Source organism: Dendrobates tinctorius, unplaced genomic scaffold (assembly GCF_039654945.1).
Source record: "Dendrobates tinctorius isolate UK_male_01 unplaced genomic scaffold, ASM3965494v1 ptg000038l, whole genome shotgun sequence".
NCBI classification, from domain to species: Eukaryota; Metazoa; Chordata; class Amphibia; order Anura; family Dendrobatidae; genus Dendrobates; species Dendrobates tinctorius.
The window spans coordinates 6,737,501-6,762,090 of record NW_027361706.1 but is presented as its reverse complement, the minus strand read 5'-3'; the positions used below and the strand labels follow the sequence as shown (position 1 = coordinate 6,762,090).

The following is a 24,590-nucleotide window of genomic DNA, read 5'->3' as shown; positions in this document are numbered from 1 at the left end:
AAAATCAAGCCACTTTAAAATAAAAAAAAAAAGTATTATTTTTTTATTTTGGGGGTGTTTCGTGGTATCAATTGCCATGTTCTTTTTGTTGATTTTTTTTTTTTTTTTTTTTTTTAAACCAGAGAAATATACAAATCATATAGGGCTGCAAAATCTGTACATTACATGTACAATATACAGGCAAAAATAGAGAAAAAAAAAAAATGAACATAGAATTTACATGTCTCAAGGATGAGTAAAATATTTTACATTAAATAATTCTGAATGAGTACCATGGACGGGTTAAAAAATAAAAATATGTTAAATTATTGCAGTCAAAATATATATATAAAAATATATAATTTTTTTTCATAATAAATCCAAACCATGATTTCATTAGTGCTTAGTGAAATTTAATGGTGTCGTAGTTTTCTACAGATACTATGGTATGCATGGGTAATAAATTAAACACATTTTCAACCGTTGTAAAAAAAATAAAAAAAAAAAAGTGTAAATGGACACAAAAAATAAAATTTTTACAATACAACATGGAAATGTGAAATACTCATGAATCATAAAAACTGTTGACTGGAGGAATATAAAAAAATATCGCTGCTGCTTTTGTAAAAAAAAAAAAGTTTTTGGAAGTTTTTAAAACTTTAAAAGGATATTTTCCCTAGTGATTTTTTTAAGGGGCTTTTAAATTAATAAAATTCATATTGGTACGTAATGCCCTGCCAAAAGGGAAATTGGAAAAATAAAAAATTGGTTTCAAGTGCATTTTACTTTGGGAAACCCACCCCTATTATTCGCTTTCCCCTATACTCTTAAGCCCATGAAGCATTTATCAAATAAGTCCTTTTAAACTGTATAAAACCCCTATGAAACCGGACACCAAAAGTGTTAAGATTCAGCAAAATGTATCCATAGAACATGTAAAAAAAAAAAAAAAAAAGGGAATTTTTTTACCCCTTTAAAATTAAAAAAAATCCCCAAAATATCGATTTGAAATAAAAAAAGGAAACGTTGCCTAGGTAAATGTGTAAATAAATACATACATTTAATTACTGGCAGTATTTAGAGTTATATATACACATATAGTCACAAAAGCTTTGAAATAGAAAACAGCAGACCACAATTTCCCATAAATGTAACCATATTGCATGTAAAAAAAAAAAAAAAAAAAAAGAAAAAAAGTTTAGTGTATAGGATTAATAGTATGTAAAAAAGTATGACTTCTTAAAAACGGCATACAATGACTTTTCTCACTGAAGAATTTTATAACGGCTAAATACAGCATGAGATATAAAAATGTAAATTTTTTTTTATATCAGGGTCAGAGTGATGGGGGACAAAAAAAATTTGGAAAAACAGATCCAAAACGTTAAATTACAAAAAAACAAAAAAAAAAAAAAAACAAAAAAAAAAGCCGTGGTCAAATTTTCCACTAATTTTTCTCTTTTAACCATTCTAGGCTTAGAACTATGAAAGTAAAAATGAATTAGGATGAATACGTCAATATGAATTAAAAATGATGCCTGAATTAAGAAAAATCGGTAATGTGTGCGATGAATATGTGAAACATATAAAAGAATTTATGCAGAATACAAAGTGCAATCCCAACATCTCCAGAGGTATCACACAACAAAGTAGTAGTTCCTAATATTAAAAAAAAATAAAAATGTCAGAAAACAAAAATATACTTTTTGGATGGAATTCTCCATAAACCATTAAAACACAGCTAAAAAAAAAAAAATATATAAAAAACACAAAATTTGTCTTCATCTGTCTGCTTCCCTCTCATCCATATAAACCTACTATACATGTTCTAAATCCAGAGCGCTTCAGTCTTAGTTTATCTAATTATATACTTTTTTTTTTTTTTTAATTTTTTTTTTTTAAGAGAGAAAAAAAGTCTTTAATTTTTGTCAATAAATATTTTTCAGTTCAATTTTTTTTTCTATTTCTTGTTCTTTTCCAAGGAGAGGCTGTGTGATATGAAGAAAAATTGGATCCGGTTGCCTTCTGTTTGCAACTTCTAAGTGACCTCTATAAATTAAAGCGGATATTCGATATTGTCCATAGTCATTTCCTTTTTGCCTCTTACTTGCATACAAACTGGTCGACAATCTCGGTACATTTCTTGCATTTTACGTAACAGCACCAGTGAAACTTGCAGTGACATCGCTCAGTCTGTACTGTTTTGAACTGGTCGTACCCTCTACCGCAGCACATGAGCTCACAGCCGTCCATGCCCTCTGACGTTTTATTGCACAGCCTTCCTTGAGTTCCCAAAGATCCGGTGCTTTCATTGCGTACACAATAATCCGGACTTGGATCGATGTAAACCAGATCGCTCATGGTTGGAACGTTGAACTTGTTGTTGACTTGCACCAGTTTGCCTCGACTGTTGAGTTTCATGGCCGCGGCACTGTCATACTTCTCCTTTAGTAGGTCTCCCACTTTCCGGAAGTCAGCTAATTGTAGCCAACAAGTCTTAAGGCTGCAAGAACCAGAGACTCCATGACATTTGCAGGCCACGTCAGCCAAAGCACTTACGGCCTGTAAATAGAGACACAAAAGGTTAGTGTGATGGCTATAGACAACTTCAGGGACTAGTGATGAGCGATTATACTTGTTGCTCGGGTGTCCTCCGAGTATTTTGGTGTGCTCGGAGATTTAATTTTCATTGTCTCAGCTTCATGATTTGCGACTGCTAGACAGCTTGAATACATGTGAGGAATGCCTGTTTGTTAGGGAATTCCCACGTGTATTCAGCCTGTCTACAAGTCTCAAATCATGCTGCTGAGACGACAAAAACTAAATCTCCGAGCACGCCAAAAATACTCGGAGGCAACCCAAGCAACGAGTATACTCGGTCATCACTATCAGGGATGCATACAGACAGGATATTAGACATGGACAAATTGGTCCATAAATTTAGCAATCGAGTGATCTCCATCCCGGAGTTCATACTAGTGAGTAGAGTTGAGCGACTTTGGTCGGATCGGGTTTCGTGAAACCCGAATGAAACAAAATAAGTTTCAGATGAAACTCGTCCGACTAGAGCAAAACAAAGTCGGAGTTTCGTCTGAAACCCGACCCCAATGCAAGTCAATGGGAAATAAAAGTCGGACGAAACTCCGACTTTTTTTGCTCTAGTCGGACGAGTTTCATCTGAAACTTATTTTGTTTCATTCGGGTTTCACGAAACCCGATCCGACCAAAGTCGCTCAACTCTACTAGTGATACTTATAGGTTTAATCAAAACTATTTGCTTCCGATTGGAAACTATTCCAAGTAAAAGTAATAATTTCCTTACATGGTCCTATCCCCACCACACTTGTCTGACTTTCACCTTCACCCCGAAGCCTGTTTTCACCTTCCTGACCAGGCCAATTTTTAAAATTCTGACCAATTTTCAAACTTTTGATTTTTATATTATTAAACCAGTTAGTCATGCTGTGGAAAATAATTTATAAAGAACATTTCCCATATGTCTACTTTACATCAGCATAATTCTTTTTTAACAATTTGTGTTAGGAAACTAGAAGGGTTAAACGTTTTAGCAATTTCATTTTTCTAACAAATTTTGCAAAATTTTTTTTTTATTTTATAAAAAGGACCACATCACGTTTGAAGTGACTGAAATGCCTATAATGACAGAAAATACCCGAAATTGACACCATTTAAAAAAAACTGCACCCTTCAAAGTGTTTAAAAGCATATTCCAGAAGTTTATTAACCCTTTAGGTGCATCACAGGAACTAAAGCAACGTGAAAGTAGAAAATGAACATTTTAATTTATCCCACAAAAGTGTTAACTTAGCCACAAATTTAACATTTTTACCAGGAGAAAATGAACCATACAATTTGTGGTGCAATTTCTCCTGAGTACGCAGATATCACATATGTGGTGTAAAACTACTGTTTGGGCGCACGGAGGGTCTCGGAAGAGAAGCAAGGCCAGTTGACTTTTGAAACGCAAAATTGGATTGAATAGATAGACGCAATGTCACATTTGCAGAGTCTCTGATATGCCTAAAGAGTCGAAATCCCCCACAAGTGACCCCATTTTGGAAACTACACCCCTAAAGGAAATTATCTAGAGGTGTAATGAGAACCTTAGACCCACAGCTGCTTCACAGAATTTTATAACATTGAGCCGTGAAAAAAATACATTGTTGTGGCAAAAATGTTGCTTCTGCCCCAAATTTTTCATTTTCACATGGGTAACTGGAAAAAATGGACCCCAAAATATGTACACAAATGCCCAATATGAAGTTGATAACTGTTTGGGCACATGACAGGGCTCGGAAGGGAAGGAGTGTCATTTGAATTCTGGAGCACAATTTTGGCTGGAACAGGTTGTCGCATTTGAAGAGCCCCTGACATGCTAAAACAGCAGAAACCCCCCCAACAAGCGACCCCATTTTGGAAACTAAACCTCTTGCAGAATTCATCTAGGGGTGTCGAGAGTATTTTTAGCCTTCAAGTGATTCACAGAGTTGTATAACATTGGGCTGAGTCAATGGAAATTACCATTTTTTCCACTAAAATGTTCCTTTTTGATTACTGAAAGCTTAAGGCAAAAGTGATAATAGGAAAAAAACGGACCACAAAATATGTTCTGCAGTTTCTCCTGAGTACACCAATACCTCATATGTGGTCAAAAACCACCTTTCACGCACAGTGTAAAGCTCTTACTGGAAGGAGCTCCATATAGTAGTGCACACTTTGCTGGAATGGTTTGCGGGTGCTGGGTCACATTGGCAGAACCCCTGAGGTGCCAGAATAGCAGAACTCAACATAAGTGAAACCATTTTTCACTGAATTCATCTAGGGGTGCAGTAATTATATTGACACCACAGGTGTATCACATAATTTTATACCATTGGGCAGTGAAGAAAAAATAATTCATTTTTACAACAAAAAAATTGTTTTAGCCCTAGATTATACATTGGCACACTGGGAAATGGGTAAAAATACCATCACAATTTGTCACACAATTTCTGCTGAATGTTGCTATACCCTATATGTGGCTGTACAGTACTGTTGAGCCACACGACAAGACTCAGGAGGGACGGAGCACCATTTGACTCTTAGAGAATTATCATAGAATAGTTTGCCGACTCCATATACACAGCCGCTAAGTGCCAGAAGAGCAGAATCCCCCCCTCAAGTGAACCCATTTTGGAAATTATACTCCTCTGAGAATTTACCTACATATGCAGTGATGATTTTGACTCCATGGGTGTTGGCCAGAAACAAGAAGCAGCGAATGTTGCTGTGAGTGAAAATTCCAAACTGCCATTAAAGTGCCCGTACATTGTAATACCCATACATGGTGCCCAGCCCCTGCTTCTGCAGAAATGCACCCTGTAAATTAAGCGAGATCTCATCACTACAGAAATGCAAAACATGGATGCTACTATGGTTTAGGCACACTATGGGGTTCAGAAGGGAGGGAGACATTTGGATAGCTGGATTTCTTTGGGGGGGGGGGGAGCAAGGAGCCATTTTGCTTTTCCAGAACCTTTGTACTACCAGTAACGTTGAGGCCCATTATATTTCCGTAAAACAGATGGCGTATCTGAGTGGGGACTTGCATTTTTGTGAATTGGGTTGACGCTTTTATTGGGAAAATTTTGAATCACATTTATCCTGCCCTCTATGCTGAGCACTTATATTGGGGTTTCCATCTAAAACACCAAATGATGCAATTCAGATGAAACCCCAAGGGATCCATTCACTATAACGCAGCAACAAAGTTACTCTGGAGTTTGTCTGGCCTTTGCTTAGCGCTGTCCTTTTCAGAGGTTCACAAAACTGTGACCGATTGCGCTTTTATGAAAGCCCAAAAAGACAGACACCACCGGATCATAGACCAGACAGTGTCCAGAGTGTTCCCATCTCCCTCATTATAGGGAATCTTCCATTTAAATCACGTAATTCAGAGATTTACACGGAAACCGTGGTATAAGCACTCAGCGCAGAGCAGAATAAATGTTCTCCAGCCTTACTATGATCTTTGAGAGGCAGAATGAACAAACCAACAGCAGGTGAAGAATTGGTTTTATTTATTTTTTACGCCGTTCCTCATGCAGTATAAGTGATTAGATGACTATTTTTTGTGTCAGTGCGATTACAGAGATATCAGTTTTATTTTTTTTTTTTTTATTATGTTTAGCTGCTGTCACACACTAAAGGTACTGTCACACTTAGCGATGTACCAGCGATCCCGACCAGCGATATGACGTGGTCAGGATCACTGGTGCATCGCTAAGTGGTCGCTAGTGAGCTGCCACACAGGCAGATCTCACCAGCGACATCGCTGGGGACGGGGGTCGCTACTTACCTGTCACACTAGGCAATCCTGCATCCTCCTGCCCGGCTCCACGCTCGTCGCTCGTCTCTCCACAGGAAGCGCCGCAGGAAGCTGACGACGAGAAGCGGTCCTGAACATTCTCGCGCGTTCAGCGATAACCAGCGGGGGAGCGGGTCGTAGGTAAGTATCAGAAATAGCAATATCGCTATAACGTCACAAGTTATAGCGATATTGCTAGCGATATCGCTTAGTGTGACAGTACCTTAAGACACTTTTTTTGTAAAACAAAGTTTTTGTATTTTCATTTTGAGAGCTATAATTTCCTTATATTTCTGCAGGACAGTCATGTAAGGGCTTGTTGTTTGTGAGACGAGTAGACATTTTTATTTTCGGGCAAATGTTTTTTTGATCGCTTTCCCTTTCGATTTTTGGAAGGCAGAATGAACAAAAACCAGCGTTTCAGGAGATTTATTTTGGAGGGGATGATGGGGGGGGGGGGGGGAGGGTTTATGCCATTCAATGGATTAGTGCTATTACAGAGATACCACATTTATATTTTTATGTTTTGGCACTTTTACACTAAGCTTTTATACAAACAATATTTGTTTTTGCATCGCTTTATTCTGAGAGCTATAGCTTTTTTATTTTTCCATTGATGGAGCTGTTTGGTAGCATATTTTTCGTAGGAGAAGATGATGTTTTCAGATGTACCATTTTTATTTCCATTTGACCTTTTGATCGTGTTTTATTCAGCAGTATGACAAAAAAAAAATTTAAAAGCATAGTTTTTGCCACTTTTTTTTCTGAACAGTGTTCACTGAAGCAGTGAACTGAAGGGACCGTTTTATAGGTCAGGTCATTCCAGACATGGCGACACTAAAGATGTACAGTACTTTATTTTGTTTTTACATAAATATATGTATTTAGTGGATTAAGTTTTTTTTTATTATTTTGACTAATTTTTTCTTCTATATTTTTAAAAACTTTTTTACCTTGTTCCAAGATGGGACATCAATTTTCCCTGCCCCAAGCACTGATCTAACACTCTACAATGCTTTAGCATTGCAGGGCACTGGCTCATTGCATCACAGACAAGGAGGAGGCATGTACCTGGGTGACCTTGTGACCATCTTTCGGCCCAGGGTTACCATGCAGACCATCGGCATCACAATTGTGTTGTACCAACTGGAGCAGAGAGGGAGCTCCCTCTGACGATCAATGTTGCCGTCACTAAGGGGTTAAATTTCAGATGTTGTGAAGGGGTTACATTTTAACTAGAGAGGAGTGAATGTTTTGAAATTCCAATTTGTCAAATTTTCCCTGAAAATTCCATTTGTGGAAAACAAAAAGTATTTCAAAGCCTCCAGTTGCTCAAAAAAACATGTATGGCACTATGCTGTTTTCCTGACACATTAATCTTCTGTTGTGCTGTGATACACACACACACTATCCAAATCTCATTCAATATCTAAAGACATCACTATCCAGATTCACCACAAAATGGCTGCTGCATTCTCTTCTTCTGCTTTTATACAGGCTATCATTGGTTGCTCTATACCATGTAATGTATTCACTGCAAGATATTATAGAGAAGCTGACTGAGGTCATTTGATTCTTTTGTGGCTGATGTGTAAAATGGTAGCAAACCATGTTAGACAACTTGTGTCAAGCGTATTGCAAATGGCTAGAATTTACCGGCTTCAACAAATTCCTAAAAATTTAACAGTTTGATTCACATAGAATTGATTCACTTATTTCTAATTTTAAAATTTCCCATACTACAGCTGTAGTACACTCACCAAAAGTTTCTTTAATATAGAGCTTCCCTAGTGAAAAGAATGAAAGATAGCTCTCTTTAAAAAAAAAAAAAAAAAACAACACACAACACCTTCTCTTCAGTGCCACCAATAGACAGTGTCCCTGCATGTCAGGATCCGGTTTGGCTGACAACTCAAATCATGTCTCAAGGTTCTATCCTTTAGAATTCATCTTACTGGAGTCTTCGATGCAATGCTACCCGGAATGCGTATATAGATATGCAACACTGGAGTGACAATTTTCTTCCATCTGGACAGAGCTATACTACATTTAAAATGTCTCCCAAGAGGCATCACGTACATGGACAGTCTGATGCCCGGTTGGCTCACTGCGCATGTGTAGTGAAAACAGTGCGCATGTGCTATGAAACTAATGCGTCACCCAGCGTATGCATGTAACATCACTTAGGACTACATGAACATAGGAGAGGTGCATGCGGTATAGCACACAACTTGGCATATCAACGGAAGAGTGGACCAAGCATCATAGCAGATACAATTAAAAAGAAAAAGCTCTAAACAACCACTTTAAGAATATATTAGAAAACTGCTTATATACCAATTAGTCCTGTTAGTTGTGGCTACGACCTTATAACACTGACAACTACTTGAAAAATTCATGGTATAAGCAGATGGCGGGTTCTTTCACTAGTCTGTAGCGTGTGCTAAATACTTCTCTTATTAGTTCAGTACTCAAGTATCAATACTGTTGGCTTAAACAAGTATACAAATAGGTAACATTTCAAAAAGTGAGACAATACCAGGAGGTATTGACGCAAATATTTCCCACGCTGACTCATCCAAACTGGTAAAGCTCATGGCTCACAGAGCCTACCTTAACTCATGGGACTTCATTGACCACTTTTTCCCTGTACACTTGAAAGGCTGTGAATAAGTGTGAGGGCAGGTGAAGCCGAAGTCACCATTTTTCTCCAGAAATCCAACAAGCATTTACCGAATTTTGCGGATTACAAGACGCACCCCAAATATTAAGGAGAAAAATAGAAAGAAAACTTTTTAAAAAGAATAATGGTGGTGCCACTTATAATCCATGCATCTCATTGCTTACTGGGGGTGGTGGCTGCAGTGAAGCAGGGTCCCAGGGTCCTTGCTAGAGGAGGCAAGAGTGGCGCGTTGCTGCAGGCCGGGATGACGGCTGTTCCAATGTGCGCCAATGAGATCTTGAGCATACACCGCCCCGTCTGCCATTTTCCCATAGGCCACCGCATCGCAGTAATGGATATACGGGAGGCTCCGGGCTTTCACAAAAATGCCGGCGGAGCACCCCCGCACCACAGAGTACTGCAGCCATTTTCACCTGCAGCGGTGCACATTGGAACACCCCTCATCCCAGCCTGCAGCAAAGCGCCACTCTTGCCTCCTCCAGCAGCGACCCTGGGACCCTGCTCCACCGCAGCCGGAAAGGTATATCCGCATAAGACGCACCCCATTCTCCCAAAAATTTTTGGGGAAAAAAGTGCGGCATAATCTGAAAAATACGGTATATGATTTTTTTGCCTCCAAATAACCAAAGCTATAACACTACACATTGAGTGGGCACTGTCAAGCATTGCAATCATATGATGTTCACAGGTAGGGCAACAAGACCGGTTTTCTTTAGCTTTTAGATTATGGTTGGTGCACTGGGTGGAAGGTAGAGCTCAAAAGGTAGGATGGATTCCCTGACAATAGTATATATTCTCTGCTCCTTGGTTGCACAGAATAAAATTCTATTTATTGATCGATTACCTTGTCATGTTCAGGGAATCAAAACTTTACTAAATAGTCAATGTTTCAGTTCACCCAAACCTAGGTCATGGCTTGTTAGGAGCAGCGTGTTGGATGCTCATTGGGGAGGTTGACATCACACATTAGCTTAAAGCTATGTGAGGAGACTGTCCTGCCTCGTTGCTGCCCTGAAGACAGCCGCCGTATACATAAGTGTAATGTGAATGGCGTTATGCGGTTTTATGCATTTAATGGGTATGTGTATAATCCCTATGTAATGTGTTATGGTAATGTATAATAATAGCAGGGTTAATTAAGGCGGGAACCACACTATAGTATAGAAGAATAAGTGTTTTATAGTTCAAAGGGGAAAATGTTAATAGTAACACACTGTAGAGATAGGAAATAGATAAGGAATAGTTAATGTTAGGTACAGGCCCACAGATGGGAGGGGAATAGTGTTAATAAAGGGAAAGCACTTCCTGTTTTAGGGAGTTGGTAGTAAATGGAAAAATAAGCAAGTTCACTATTGAGGTCAAGTGCAATGAGCTGTTAGGGTCAACATGGATGGCCCTATCACTCGGGGAAGTGGATTGCCATATAACCCTTTTGTGTGGTTCCTTCGGTCAGGTCCTGGACCTCAAAATTGGCATCGGGGAAATCTGGCACATCATGCCTACAGGGAAAGATGGACATGGACAAGGCAGAAGGTAATGAAAATCAGGTGCACTACTATTGGTGGAGAGGAATCTCTAGAGTTAGTGGAGAGAACAGGAAAAGGGATACTCTATCCAGAACAAGTGCTAGGGCTGAAATTAAGTCCAGTATCTGAAGGAAAGACTGTAACCTGCCGTTCCCCATCTCACATGGTCCACTGTAATAACCATGAACTGTTCAAAAACACTGTGTCCCCTGGATTGTGTGCGGCGATCCTGAAGATGAAGTCTGGAGACAGTGGAGGCCTATGGCCCACAAGAGATTGTGATCCAACACCTATCAGCACACCGAGAGTGGGACACAATTCTCCTGTTGGGTGTAAGAGCATGCAGAAGAAGAAGCTCTTCCACGACTACCCTACTCGGGCACCTTACATCTGTATTCACAAATCCATGCGAGTATTACCATATGAAAGAACTGTTTTTTTAGGGGTTTTTTTGGGGGGAGGTTCCCCACAGGTGTCATTGAGATAAGGTGAGTGACTGTGACTGAGATAAGACTGATTCTTTTCTCCCCCCATCGATTTTTAGCAATGTATCAATTAAAAATCGCTTAAACTCATAAGCACAAAGTTTGTCTTCCACAGTTCATCTGTTTTATATTGATCCCCAAAGACTTTAATGGCCCAGTCTACTTTGCAAACCGGGTGGGAATAGGACATGCTCCGAGTCTAACGCACCAGACACACTAATTGCTTTTTAAAATGTGATCAATTAAACTCTGTGTCCTCGTGCAGTCTTATAAAAAATGAAAAAAAATGGCAGCGCACGGACGTGTCACACGAATATGTGAATACAGCCTTAGGGTAGGCCAGATAGAGGCCAAGATGGAGCTGAAAATGACAATAGCAAATTAGCTGCTGCTGTTTGATTTTGGAAGGGAGCAGACTATTAACCCACAAAACTGTGCGGCCAATTGTACCGTAATTGTTGCACGGCCTTACATGTGAAATCAAACTGTTCCCTTACAAAATCAAGTATTTGTTAAACACCAGCGGCTAATCTGCCATTGCAATTTTCAACTCAGTCTTGGCTGCACTTATCCTTATTGCCCCCTTCATACGGCAGTTTCTCTTGCATGGGTGTCATCTATGTTTTTCACGGATAGCACTCGTATCTATGATAGCCCAAGCAGTGATCAGATTGGTTCCTCAGACTGAGTAAGGATACCATCCATGTGCGGTGTCCAATTTTCACCGATTGATTGAAGCGTGAGAAACGACCATCAGTTTTGGGTTGTTTTTTTTTTTTTCTGAGCAAAATTGATGAAACTAAATTTTTGTAGTGAAAAATTGACCACACTGATTAAAAAAATAAAATAAAAATGTAAAAGCCATCCCACCAAAGTCAAGGTTTAACCAAGTTCAGGACGGTCCTAAACTCTAATATTAAAACCTTACCCTGTGTCCTAGTGGCGTCCTGTGTGAATAAGGGCTGAGCAGGACTGGATCCCAAATATGGACACACCACTAGAAGGGAGCTGCTTTTTAAAATGTATAATCCAGCTCAAATGAAGGGAGGCCTCTTTGGTTCCCGTTTCCATTACTTCAGCTACCTTTACCACAACCCAGCTCAGGACTACAGTCCAGTTTGTGAGAGATTCCTATTCTCAACCAACAGTTCAGTGTCTTCTTTTCCCTCAATGGAACTAGTTTGCAAATATGGCCGCTACTTAGCTTCTGTGCTACCTACGCCTTGGAACTGCCGCCCAGGACACTCTTCATCTTACAAGTTCTGTCCCATTACCTCTGCGAGTTGCAAACTCAGTCCTGAGATAGGTCACTAAGTAGTACGGCCCCAGTCTCCGACTGACCACGCTGTCCCTTTTCCTATTTTCTTTACTCTGGATCACACTATCCACTGCCTCAGTCTCCTCTCACTTTGGGACACCTGTTGTTCAGACTTTAGGTCTGCTTGTCACGCACTTGGGGCCTAACTTCCTGACAGGAAACTGACTCGGTCCCTTCACCTTCACACCCTCCCACTCTGGGCTAGTCCCAAACATTAAATCAAACTCTCCTTACTGTCAGGCAGCAGACAATCACCAATAACGCATATCTTAGTCCACATTTATACATCATCACACCAGTTTCTTCAAGGTGGAAAACAGGCAATATGTTTATCTCCTTACACATCTATGCTTAGTGCTTCTTTAATGACAATTATATGTTATTCTGGTATAATCCTCCACTTTGGAAGGAAAGGCAAACATTGCATTTATCTTTTTTTCTTGAATTAGTACTCAAAACAAATATCAGCTTCCTAACCTGGAAGCCTCAATCAAAATCAAGCAGCATTTTTCAATGCCCCATAATGCTTCATTGAAAATATACAAAACTGACAGAGCACGCCTTTATAGTTTCCCTTAGACTGAGCAGTGCAGCAACGCGCTTGCCCTGTGCCACTTAATTCAAACGAGACACATGGGGCCTCTGTGTTCATGATCATGGGAATCCCATTGGTGGACACGTCTTAAGTGTTAATCTTGGGACAACCCCTTTAACTCACAGCTTTTTTTTTGGTGTCTTAAAAAATTTGAAATGATTGCATAGTGTCAATCACATGCAATTTTGCCAAAAAAAAAAAAAAGAAAAAAAAAAAACACTATTTTATTAAATTTCCCAAATTCTATCCCAAATTGGCTTGAGTGCTAATTGTAGAGATTGATTCTAGAGACCTAAAACTTAAATTCGAAGATAAATCAACCTTAAAAAGGGGTTGTCCACAACATGGACAACCCCATCTTAAAAGCTCAAAAGTTTGTACTCGCCCTGCACACAAGCAGCATTCCAGCAATGCTTGCTCTTTGTATCCCATCAACTGCGTGATATTATGTTATTTGAGCGCTGCAGCCAATTAGCGGCAGTTGACCGGCTATGGCCTTTACCATTTCATGTCACGTGAGCACTGGGATACTCGGCACAGACGTTGCTGAACCTTTGCCAGTGCAAGAGGCGAGTATACGTTTTTTTTTTTTTCTTATTTTACTTGGAAGACCCGGACGTTTAAGAAGGGGGTTGTCGAAGTAGTGGACAACCCATCTAAATAGCGTAGCTATTACTACGTAGGCTTTCGTTGTATGACTAAAGGTTTACAGCTCTGCTGATTTCCCAACTAGGAAGATACTTAAGTGCTTCTGCAAAGATGAAATATTAATCTTTATGGTGGCCACTGTTTATCATCAACTAGACGATTAGTCTTGCGTTAGAGAATGGGAATAACCTATAATTTAGACCTTCATAAAAAAGTTAGAATAATTAAGTCTAGACTTTGGTCGCCCAACAAATAGGTTATAAAAAAAATGAAGAACATACAAATAAAAAAAAAAAAGGCCCAACAATGTTGCAATCCACCTTTCACTCGCACTCCCAATCCAAATGTCGTGTCAAGAATTTAATTCAAGTAGAACTCCACCCGAAAACTAAAAGCTTTAAATGGAGTTTGTAGCCATCTCAAACCTTAAATCTTAGCTCACGAGGGATCACCACCAGCTACAGATGGCTTTTCATCTGTTGCATCATTTGTACGAGAGGTTCAAGTCCAACCATTAACATGTCACACTAAACTAGCAGATTAGGGAGACAAAATGGAATAATGCAAAGTTGTAAAGTGATCGGCGATATTCATAGGATCAGGTTATACAGTTGTAGTTTCAGAAGACTTGAACTCTAGGGCCACATTTTGGAAGCAGCAATCCTAAAAGTCAATACTGACCCTTCAATGAGCCTTGGAATATGACAGATTCTGGTTTTGGCATTTATCCAAAGTCAGATCGCAAGGCTCGTTGAAGGGTCAATATTGACTTGTAGGATCGCTGCTTCCAGTAGTGGCGCAAGAGTTCGAGTCCTTTTCCACTCTGAAGAGAATTTGCATATTTAAAATTTCCTAGAGAAGCATGCCTGGCTTTTAAGTCTCCTAACTCTGACATGCCAGGCTTGATAGGTCACTCTCCACAATGAGAAACGTTACCACTTACACCCTAGTTTTAGAAGACAAAAGGCCGAGTACAAACCTGAAAGATTAAACAACTGTTGCAATGTCAAAGAAGGTTCTGCAAATTGAGTTTTATTGCTACAAACCGTGCAGTCAAATGCAGAGACAATGCTATAGGGGTGCAGAGGTCTCAGTTATACAAGGGTTCTGGCTCCCGACTAAAGTTGAGTGAATAATTAAAAATTCGGTCCCGATTATGATCAGCGGCAAATATTGCAAAAACAACGTCATTGGAGTCAACGCCAGTCGATATGAACAAAAATGTTCCGACCCGATCATCAAACACAAATTCGTCATGAATAGGGTACCAATATTCCACGAATATGGCAAATTCAAATTTGGGGAAAGATTACGAATATATTTGCTCAATTCTACTCCTGACAAGCAGATAGCAGTACCAACTGGCACGTGGTAGTTGGGATGACCCCGCTACAGATTTTGGATTAATTTCCCAGATTATTTGCATTGGTTATTAAAAAAAATTAATTTCCCCTCCTCCGTTCCAGTGCCGGCTCACGGCTGCTTCCCTGCAGTCTGGCTGCAGCGAGGTGGTCACTTAAACAGCGCTGCAGCCAATCACACAGCTCTGCGTAGTAGGCACAAGCAGCAGAGCACAGTGATTGACAGCAGCGCTATTTATGTTTGTCTGCAGTGGTAATGTCAGAACAGACACCAGGGCAGCAGTGGAGAGCCAGTTCTTGATCTGGGGAAGGTAAGAAATACTCTTTTGTATATTATTAAAAAAAAAAAAAAAAAAAAATATTTGAGTATGACAACGTTTTCTGAAAGGGGATGACACCTTCAAGAAAGGCTTTTCCCTAAATCGCAAGTTACCCAAAGTCTACAGGATAGGGGGGGATAATTTGCTGTTCAATGGGGATTTGATTAGTAGGACTCCCAGAAATTTCAAGAATGGGGCAGTGCAGATCCCAGTACTGAACGGAGTAGAAGTGAGCATACTTGGTCAAGAAAGTCAAGTTCAGCGCCCTGCTATGTCCGGAAGTCCCATAGACAATGGATGGGAGACAGGCTGAACTTTCGCACAACCTCTGCTCCATTCAAGATAGGGCTTGGCAGAGAACTATTCCAGAAATCATTGGGGGGGTCTCAGTGGTTGGTTTCCCAGCAATCAGAAAGTTATCCAGACATAGGGGATAACTTGTGATTTAGGGAAAATTATGTTTTAGAGCAAAAGTCAATCCAATAATGGGGCAAGACCGCTTCAGGGTGGTGTGGTGTGATTAAGGGGTTACAAAGCACTGGATCGGAGAGACCGAGGGTCTTTCTATATTTAGATTTATTAGAAATAAAGCCTGTACAATAAAACAATCATAAAAATTTCATTAAAAAAAAAAAGAGAACTAGGAGACAAAAGACTATGAAATGCCTAAAAGAAGCCAGATTCTGAGTATTAGAGGAGCACCTAGTTTTGTCAGCACTAATAAGTGATGTGCATGGGATACGTAATCAATGTATTATTGGTGGAGGAGGTCCTACACCCAGGTCCTTCAATGAGAAATGGAGAAAGACTTGAAGGAATGGTGGAAGGAGGATAGCAAGGATGAGACCTTCACCATCATGTGTTTTGCTATAAGAAAACCGATAAAAAGGGGTTTGTTTGTTTTACTATGCGTCATGTCAACATCACTGATCATACCAAGCTGGAGAACGTAGGGAGCCCGAAACGCATCAGTCCTATAACGGCAATGGATTTTCGATGCGACTTTTGTTCCTTTAGTTGTTCCAAAAACAGCTTCCCGTGATGTAAATATTTAATAGGAGTGAATGATCTCTTATCTTGGGATAAGAGGATGAGAGCCGGTCCAATCCTTAGCCTTGTAGGCGAGAATGAGCGTGTTTTAAGTGCAGAAAGCACCTGAAGAACGGTCGGGTCACTTCTTTTAGCCAGTTTGTGCCTTTCAAACACTGAAGTGGTTAAGAGACTCTCAAAAGCCTGAACATATGAAGAGCAAGTCATATTTACATTGCTTGTTCTTTAGGGTGTCAGATTAGCATTTTTTTGTTAGTTTTTTTTTAGCTTTGGGAGCCTTCATTTGAACATAACCTTACAGCTAACATTTTTTATTTTTTTTTTTTAGGTCAAAACCCCTCAGGACCTAGTGGTGCTCACTCAGGCTATTGTTATACAATCCTCTGTGGGGAAAAAAAAGCAATGTGGCATCACAGGTCTCACTTCATTTGAGGATTTATCGCAATGTGTCGATTTAAGAGAGAACTAGTCATGTCCGAAAGTGTTGGCACCCTTTAAATTGTTCCAGACAATGAAGTATTTTTACCAGAAAATTATTGCAAGTAAAACATGTGTTTTTCCTTTGTGTGTATTGGCACGGCACGATAAAAAAAAGGCCCAAACAAGGAAACTGAACATCATTTCTCACAAAACCCCAAAAACGAGCAGGACAAAAATTGTTACCACCTTTCCAATATTGTGGATAAACAACTTGGTTCCAAGCAAGTGATGCTTGTTCAAACTCAACTATGGCAAGTAAAAGGTGTGGGCAATATGAAAATCACACCTGAAACCAGATAAAAAGGGAAGACATTGACTCAGTCTTTGCATTGTGCATCTAGGAAGGGATAACAGAAGAGAACTGTCTGAGGACTTGAGAACCAAAATTGTTGAAAAATAGCAACAATCTCAAAGTTACTAGTCCATCTCCAGAGATTCGATGTTCCTTTGTCCATGGTACAAAACATAATTAACAAGTTTTCAACCCATGGCATGGTAGCTAAACTCCCTCGACGTGAGCAGCAGAGAAAAATTGATGAAAGGCTGCAATGCAGGATAGTCTGGATGGTGGATAAGCAGCTCGAATCAAGTTCCAACAAGTGTCAGCGCGAACTATCCATCTACATTTGAATGAAATAAAACGTTATTGCAGGAGCCCCAGGAGCACCCCACTGCTGACAAACAAAAAAGCTAGGCTGCAGCTTGCCAAAACATTTGCAAGTAAGGGAAAAGATGAGACTAATATATTGCTTTTTGGTAAAGCACATGACTCTACTGTTTATCAAAAATGGATCGAGGCCTACAAAGAAAAGAAGACAATACATACAGTAAAATATGGTGGAGCCTCAATGATGTTTTGGGGTTGTTTTGCTGCCTCTGGCACTAGGTGTCTTGACTGTGCACAAAGCATAATGAAATCTGAAGATTACCAAAGGATTTTTTGGGTCAGAATGTTGTGCACAGTGTCAAAAAGCTGGGTTTGCATCCTAGGTCATGGGTCTTCCAGCAGACATACTTTAAGAAACCCCCAGAAACGAAAGCACTGGAAAGTTCTGAAGTGGCCAGAGAAAAATGAAAAAAATCCCATTGAACACCTGTGGAGAGATCTCAAAGTTGCTGTTGGGAGAAGGTACCCTTCAAATATGAGAGACCTGGAATAGTCCAAAATGCCAGTTGAGAGGTGTAAGCAGCTTGCTTATTGTTATAGGAAGCAATTGATTGCAGTTATTTATCCCAAAGGGTGAACAACCGAATATTAAATTGAAGGTGTCAACAATGTTGTCTGGCCCATTTTTGGGGTCTTGTGTGAAAATATATCCAATTTGTCTTTTATTTCTGTCTCTCAAGACAAGATCTCAATCTGAGCATGCTCCACCCACGGTGGCCATTTTCCCGGAGGCCACCACATCGCAGCAATGGATATGCGGGGCCTCCGGGCTTTCACAAGATGCCGGTGAAGCCCCGAGCACTACCGCCGAACCTGCTGTACCAACCTGGGATGGAATTTCCCGAAGGCGACCGCACCAGCCTGGGAAGGGAGTCATATCGCCAGACCACCGAACATCTCCTGTGACCCCGCTCCACCAGCGCTGCTGAATCGCCCCCTGGGTAAGCTGAATTCGGGCTGTAAGATGGACCCCCATTTGACACATTAATTTTTTTTCCCTATTTTCCATCTGAAAATTTGGGGTGCATCTTATGGTCCAGTGCGTCTTATAGTCTGAAAAATACGGTACTTCGTTTTCTGGAACAATTTCAAGGGTGCGAACACTTGCCATGAATGTATGTGCCTTGATTCTAGCCTGTATAGCACATACTGTAGAATATTAACTAAAATAGACACATTACAGCAAATACTCAGTAGTGAGAAGTATTGGATCTGAAAAGGTTTTCAGGATGCACAAAAACGTCTATTTAGACGGCAACTGAAGATCTTAAAATAAAAAAAAATTATTTAGAAATTAAGTTGTGTGTAAATATATTATTCCTGACATATTAATTTCAACACAGGTCAACTAGACACCAGAGCAAGAAACAAGGGTGCAGGCCCGGACTGGCCCAAAGGGAAGCAGGAGAATCCTCAGGTAGGCCGCTGTGAAGAAGTGCTGATAAGCAGTGCTAATACATTTGATTCACAATTTGCAGAAAAGGGTGTCATCTAAATAATTCATTAAACAAGCTAGGCAAATTAATATTTCACAAGTAAACTTGTGTACTGGGTCAGGTTATTTTTGCTTGTAACTGGACAGTGCGCCTTTGCAAACCCAATCCAACACTGCAAGGGCATAGCGGCAAAAAGCTAGGTAGCCATCTTGTCCTAAGAGAGGCAATGTCAATTGCCATCAGAGTGAAGATACTTGGCTAAAAGACTAGAAGAAGAATCAATCTCTCAGGAACAGAGAGGCGCAGGAACAAAGCAAAAGCAACCCGGGATTCAGGAGAACAGCGGCATTAACACCAGGTAGAAAAGAAAAAAAAATTATGGCGCGTGACATGGATTATTTTAAGACCTACAACCTGTGAAGGGAGTGACCAGCATGATGTTCTGGATCACATCTGAGGACCCAGTCTAAGGTTACACCCAGGATGGGATAGGAGCTAAGCCGCACTGCACAGCGGCTAAGGTTAGGAGGATGGCAGACTCCGCACAACAACTGTTCTTACAGTATGTAGTGATTTATTTTAATTACTAGTTTAACCCCAAGAGCACATGGTCACCTACAATACAGGTCATTTCACGTGCTACCAGTTCATGAGGTTTTCAGGGAAAACACAATGAATGACTGTCCGTTCAGAGGAAAGAAGTGGCTGCAGCATCTCAGTGAGTGAATAGGGCCGAGTTACGGTACCACATACGGTCACATATACAAACCTCAGGGTTCACACAGATTGCACGGCTAAGAAACACCGTCACTTCAACATCGCAACGTATTTAAGGTAAATTGGGCTGTACTAGAACCAGCAGTGAACTCCGACAAGAAAAATCGCAAAAAAATGGCTCAGACCTGATTGTCACAGCACCCTAGGGGTCTCAGTGTGACCCAATTCACCTACATTTCGGTGCCATGTTATGGCTGCACTTAGTGATATTTGGCCACACAACCTGTGTCATGGCTAAAGCCAGAGTCTAACCCCAATCTAAATATTAAGGGGACGCGAGCTCATTGGACTCCCGATAGTGGGGGTTCGAATGTCCACCAAGCACATGGTAAAGGGCCATTCTAAGGCTACATCATCGATGGTAAAGAGGGTTGAAGGACAAGCATAAAACCATGTGGTAGCCCAACAATATTTACAACCCAAAGAGTAAGACAACATTTATATACAAGAACAAAACATTGGAGACCTCCCAGACTAATTTGGGCGGCATACAGGCCTGACAATTCACTAGGGGTTCGAAAATGAACTGGGGCGGCTTGAGAAATAGGTGGTTGGGTAGAACCATGTAATACAGTTTTACCAATGCTAACGCAAGTCATGTTGATTGCAATAATTAAAACATCTTACCCTTCTCCCAGCTTCATTGTTGTACAAGTTCATCATGATCCTAGCGTTATCATAGGATCCCTTCTGATAGATTTTCTCTCGCTCCCTTGCATCCACAAATTCCTTAGAAAATCTGTAGCCATAGTCTAGGTTATCCCCGCAGCCACCCCACAGCCAATCCCGGGGTAGATCCTTCGGACGAGCCGCTCTGCTGCATCCACATGTTGAGAGCTCCCCTTCTCTGCATGCTCTGCTGATCGCATTTACTACTCCCGCAGCACTGATTGCATAGGTGAATGCCGTCTCTCTGCTCCCTGCCCAATAAGAATGCAAGAAAAATAGAAAATTAGTGTGACGAGTCCTAAAAAAATATACCATAGTCTAGCACAGGAGCGGACACAGATAGAGGCCCATTCGCAAGAACAGAATATGGGCCTTCTGCAGTCCAATATTTCATTAGAATGCAAAATTTCACCAGCTTTGGAGGTGGTAGTGGCCCCCTTACCTCTTGGGCCCTTGTGCGTCTGTACAGGATGCAACAATACTATGTCCACCTCTGGTCTAGTACACAAATAATCAACTAGAAACCATCATTAAAGTGAATAAAGCTGAGCTCCGGCACTACATGCTATAGCCTTCGTATAAGCCCGGCACAAATTTAAATTTTTTTCCTGGTAGAAGACGACCAACGTAAGAGAAGACATTGACATCTCTCAACCATTAAGTTGTTTCAGTGCTCATATTCAGGGTCGGAACTAGTAATGGATAGGGCATGGTAGACAGAGGACATGGTAGATGGAGGACTCCGACTTTGCGCCAAACAGCCACCCATACCTTAACAACTGTTTACAAAAGGCCAATATCGGGGAAGAAACGTTCGCCGGAACTTTCGTTTCTGATTATCGGCCCATCTAATCAAATACCCAATGGAGCAAAATGCTTGTTCATGGAGTGCAGTGACCTTTTTAAGCAGGTGATTCTATGTGCACAGAATGATTGTATTAACGATAGTTCTCTATACAGAGCATTGTGGTCAGTCAGTCTGAACAGGTCATTAAACGCCCACTGATTGACTTGCGGGTAACAGCAGTTTAATGGTTGCGATTATGCCATGTAAGCCTGGCCTTTACGCTGTACACCATGCAAAATGGAGGTCATCAATTGTAAAGCATGCGCATATATAAGGGAACGTCAAGCGCACCGAGATTGAGGCCCAAAGAGTGTCTTATTAGGCAAGACTTTGTTTCAATGCAAAAGATGGAAATATAAAATATATTTTCCAAGAAAAAAATAAATCGTATATATATTATTTTAATTTTTTATTATTAATTTTCAATGGACATTTCCCCAAAAATTTAAATTTACTTAATACAAGTTATATATAAAAAAAAAAAAAAAGGATAACGCAAGACACAAAAGATAAAGAATGAGGCTTACAAGTGATATAAAAAAAAAAAAGTTCTACGTAATACATAAAATGATGCATATACCATAAGATAGAGATTATATATATATATATATATATATATATATATATATAGAAAAAAAAAAAGGATAGCATAAGGTATATAAAAGTCACGATACTTTGAAACTTTTAAATGCTTAAAAAAAAAAATGTTTGACGATTTCAAATTTTAAATCAGCCCGCTATTCATAAACATTAGGCCATTCTCAGATTACGCCTCTAATAGGCACCTTTTGGAACTGCAGGTTGAAAAAGTTTAGCCAATTTATCTGTTAATCAAAAGTGGAGAAGGTTCACAGGGTGCAAGTGATTTTGGGCTTTTTATTCCCACACTAGTTCCCATTAAATGAAAACAAGAGGATTCGAGAAGTTCCATGTGCAGAGGGGTTACAATAACTGCACTTAACAGACTTTCCAAAATAAATGTCAGGCAGGAATAAAAACACAAAATCTGATATCTTTATTTTTTTTTTTTTCCCCTGTTCCTTCCTATCAAACTTTGTGCCATCTCCTTCTTACATCGAATTAAAATCATCTCGGTGTTTATCTCTAAATGGCCTTTAAAAGCATCGAAATGAGAGAATTTAACCCGAAAGCCCGCAGAAGGTTTGGATTAAATTAAGAAACAAGTTCTGTTCACTTTGTGTAATGTGAGTGTTCTGTCTATATGAATGCCATATTGTCCGCACTCCTATAGAAGTGCCATAGACCATCTGAAATCCAAGGAGAAAGTCAGGATTCGGCAATGAATATAAACCGCTTTTAACTAATCTGACCCCATAGAATTTATTGGAGTGCGAGGCGACCACAGAGTAATTCGGCTTAGAATTTCAAGATTAATAAATATTTTGAATTCGAGGAAGTTTAAAACTTTTTTGAAGTAAAGTCCGACCATCAGAAAATAAAAAGAAACTGTATATAAAAAAAAGCCAACTACACTTTCTCTTTTTTTGTGTGGGGGTACATTCTGTTTTGTTTCTTATTTATCTTTATGGTTTTTGTTTGTTTTCACTTTTATTTTTTCATGTGCTGTATTCAAGTGGATTGGAAAACAAATGTACCCTAATTAGTCACTGTTTCAATTTTTTTTGTTTTTAATTATTATTATTTTGTTTTAGAGCCATTCATAGTTTGCTGATTTTTTTTATACTAATATTTTGTTCTTTATTATCCTTTTATATAGATAACATTGTATTTTTTTTTTTGAGACAATATTTTAATCCTATTTTTTGAGAAAATATTTTAGTACGATTTTTAGAGCCAATATTTTATTCCTATTTTTTAGACTTTTTTTTTTTTAGTTTTAGCCAATATTTTATTCCTATGTTTTTGGTTTTTTTTAAGAGAATATTTTTATCCCATTTTTTGAGCAAATATTTGATTACAATTTTTAAAGCCAATTTTATTCCTATGAGACACTTTTTGTTTTAGCCAATATTTTATTCCTATTTTAGCCAATATTTTATTCCTATTTTTTTTAGAGATTTTTTTTTTTAATTTTAGCCAATTTTTTTATAGACTTTTCTTTCCCTCTTAATTTTAGCCAGTATTTGATTCCTATTTTTATTTCTATTTTTTTGGTTTTAAGTTTTTTTTAGAGTATATATATATATATATATATATATATATATATATATATATATATATATATTTATTCATTTTCTTTTTTTTATAATATTTTATTATTTTGTTAACGATATTTATTTTTTAACTACATTTAACCAAAGTAAAAAATGGAAAAAAAAAAATTACAGGATGTCTTTTCTCATTGTTCGCTCCATTACAAGCAGCTTTTTTTTTTTTTAGTATTTTCTTTCCTATTCAAAATCTGTCCATTTGACACAGGGAAACAATTACGAAAGCATTAGATGATTTTTTATGTATGGGAAACAGATGGAATTGATGAAAAGGTCCATGATGTAAGAAAAATGTTTTTAGATCAGGAAAAAAAAAAAAAAAAAAGTGTAAAAAAAGAGCTAAAAAGATGCTTGAAAGAAACTTAACAAAAAAATGCAAAAAAAAAAAAAAAAAAAAAAATGTGCATAGCTTGGTTTGGCCCTAGCTGAAGCCTTCTGACAAACAATACAAAATATTACGTATCCGTGCTTTCGATAGAGAAAATGTACAGTGTAAAGGTTTTGATAATTGCAGGAGACATGTGCAGACATATTGATACAGGGAATTACCAAAAGTAGCAGCAAAGTGCCTATAAAAGCGCATTAATTCTGGAACACGTATCATCTTTAAAGCTGAGCAATTTTACATTTCAGCTAATTTCCCAGAAATAAAAATCATACACGCGGCTCCGCACCCCCCAGACTTGATGAAACTTAAAGTCTGAGAGTCCAGTTTCCAGCACTGGATGAATAGTCTCTTCTCTATCCCCGGCCGGGGACGCCGCCTCCAAATACCTATTAAGCCCTCTTAGCGCAGCAGTTTAGTTTAAGTGGCTAATTGCCCTTATAAATTACTTCTTGTTTAAGAAATAGGTTTATGCCGGGATATTGAGAGAGATTTGAAAAAATCTAGTAGAAAAGAGTCAGGAGGACGGTTCAATCCCCCCCCCAGGATCGAGGCTGTCACGACCTGCAGGGTGGCTCCTCTAAAAGAGCGGAGATGGGCGAAAAGGACGGGAAAAGCCGCAAGAGGGAACAGAAAAAGAAAGACAAGAGAGGTGGGATCATCATGTAGCAACACGGCTCAGTAGGTGTGAAAATCGGATAATGCAATAATTCCTTATAATAGGGTCATTAAAGTGGGGCAGGAACCGGGCATTCATGGAGGATTTTACGGCATTATATCATTTCATCACCATTAACCTATAGGT

General features: G+C 39.2%; 1 protein-coding gene across 6 annotated transcripts in view; it reads right to left on the bottom strand.

Moving 5' to 3' along the window:
• Positions 1-370: 370 nt before the first annotated feature.
• WNT5A (Wnt family member 5A) overlaps positions 371-24,590 on the bottom strand; it is a 41,273-nt gene continuing 17,053 nt past the window's right edge. For all 6 annotated transcript variants that reach the window (XM_073574151.1, XM_073574149.1, XM_073574153.1 and 3 more), the window contains exons 4-5: positions 20,320-20,612; positions 371-2,541 (exon numbers count right to left, since the gene is read on the bottom strand). In XM_073574151.1, coding sequence (XP_073430252.1) covers positions 2,083-2,541; positions 20,320-20,612 — 752 coding nt within the window. In that variant the 3' untranslated portion in view covers positions 371-2,082. The remainder of the gene's footprint in view (positions 2,542-20,319; positions 20,613-24,590) is intronic.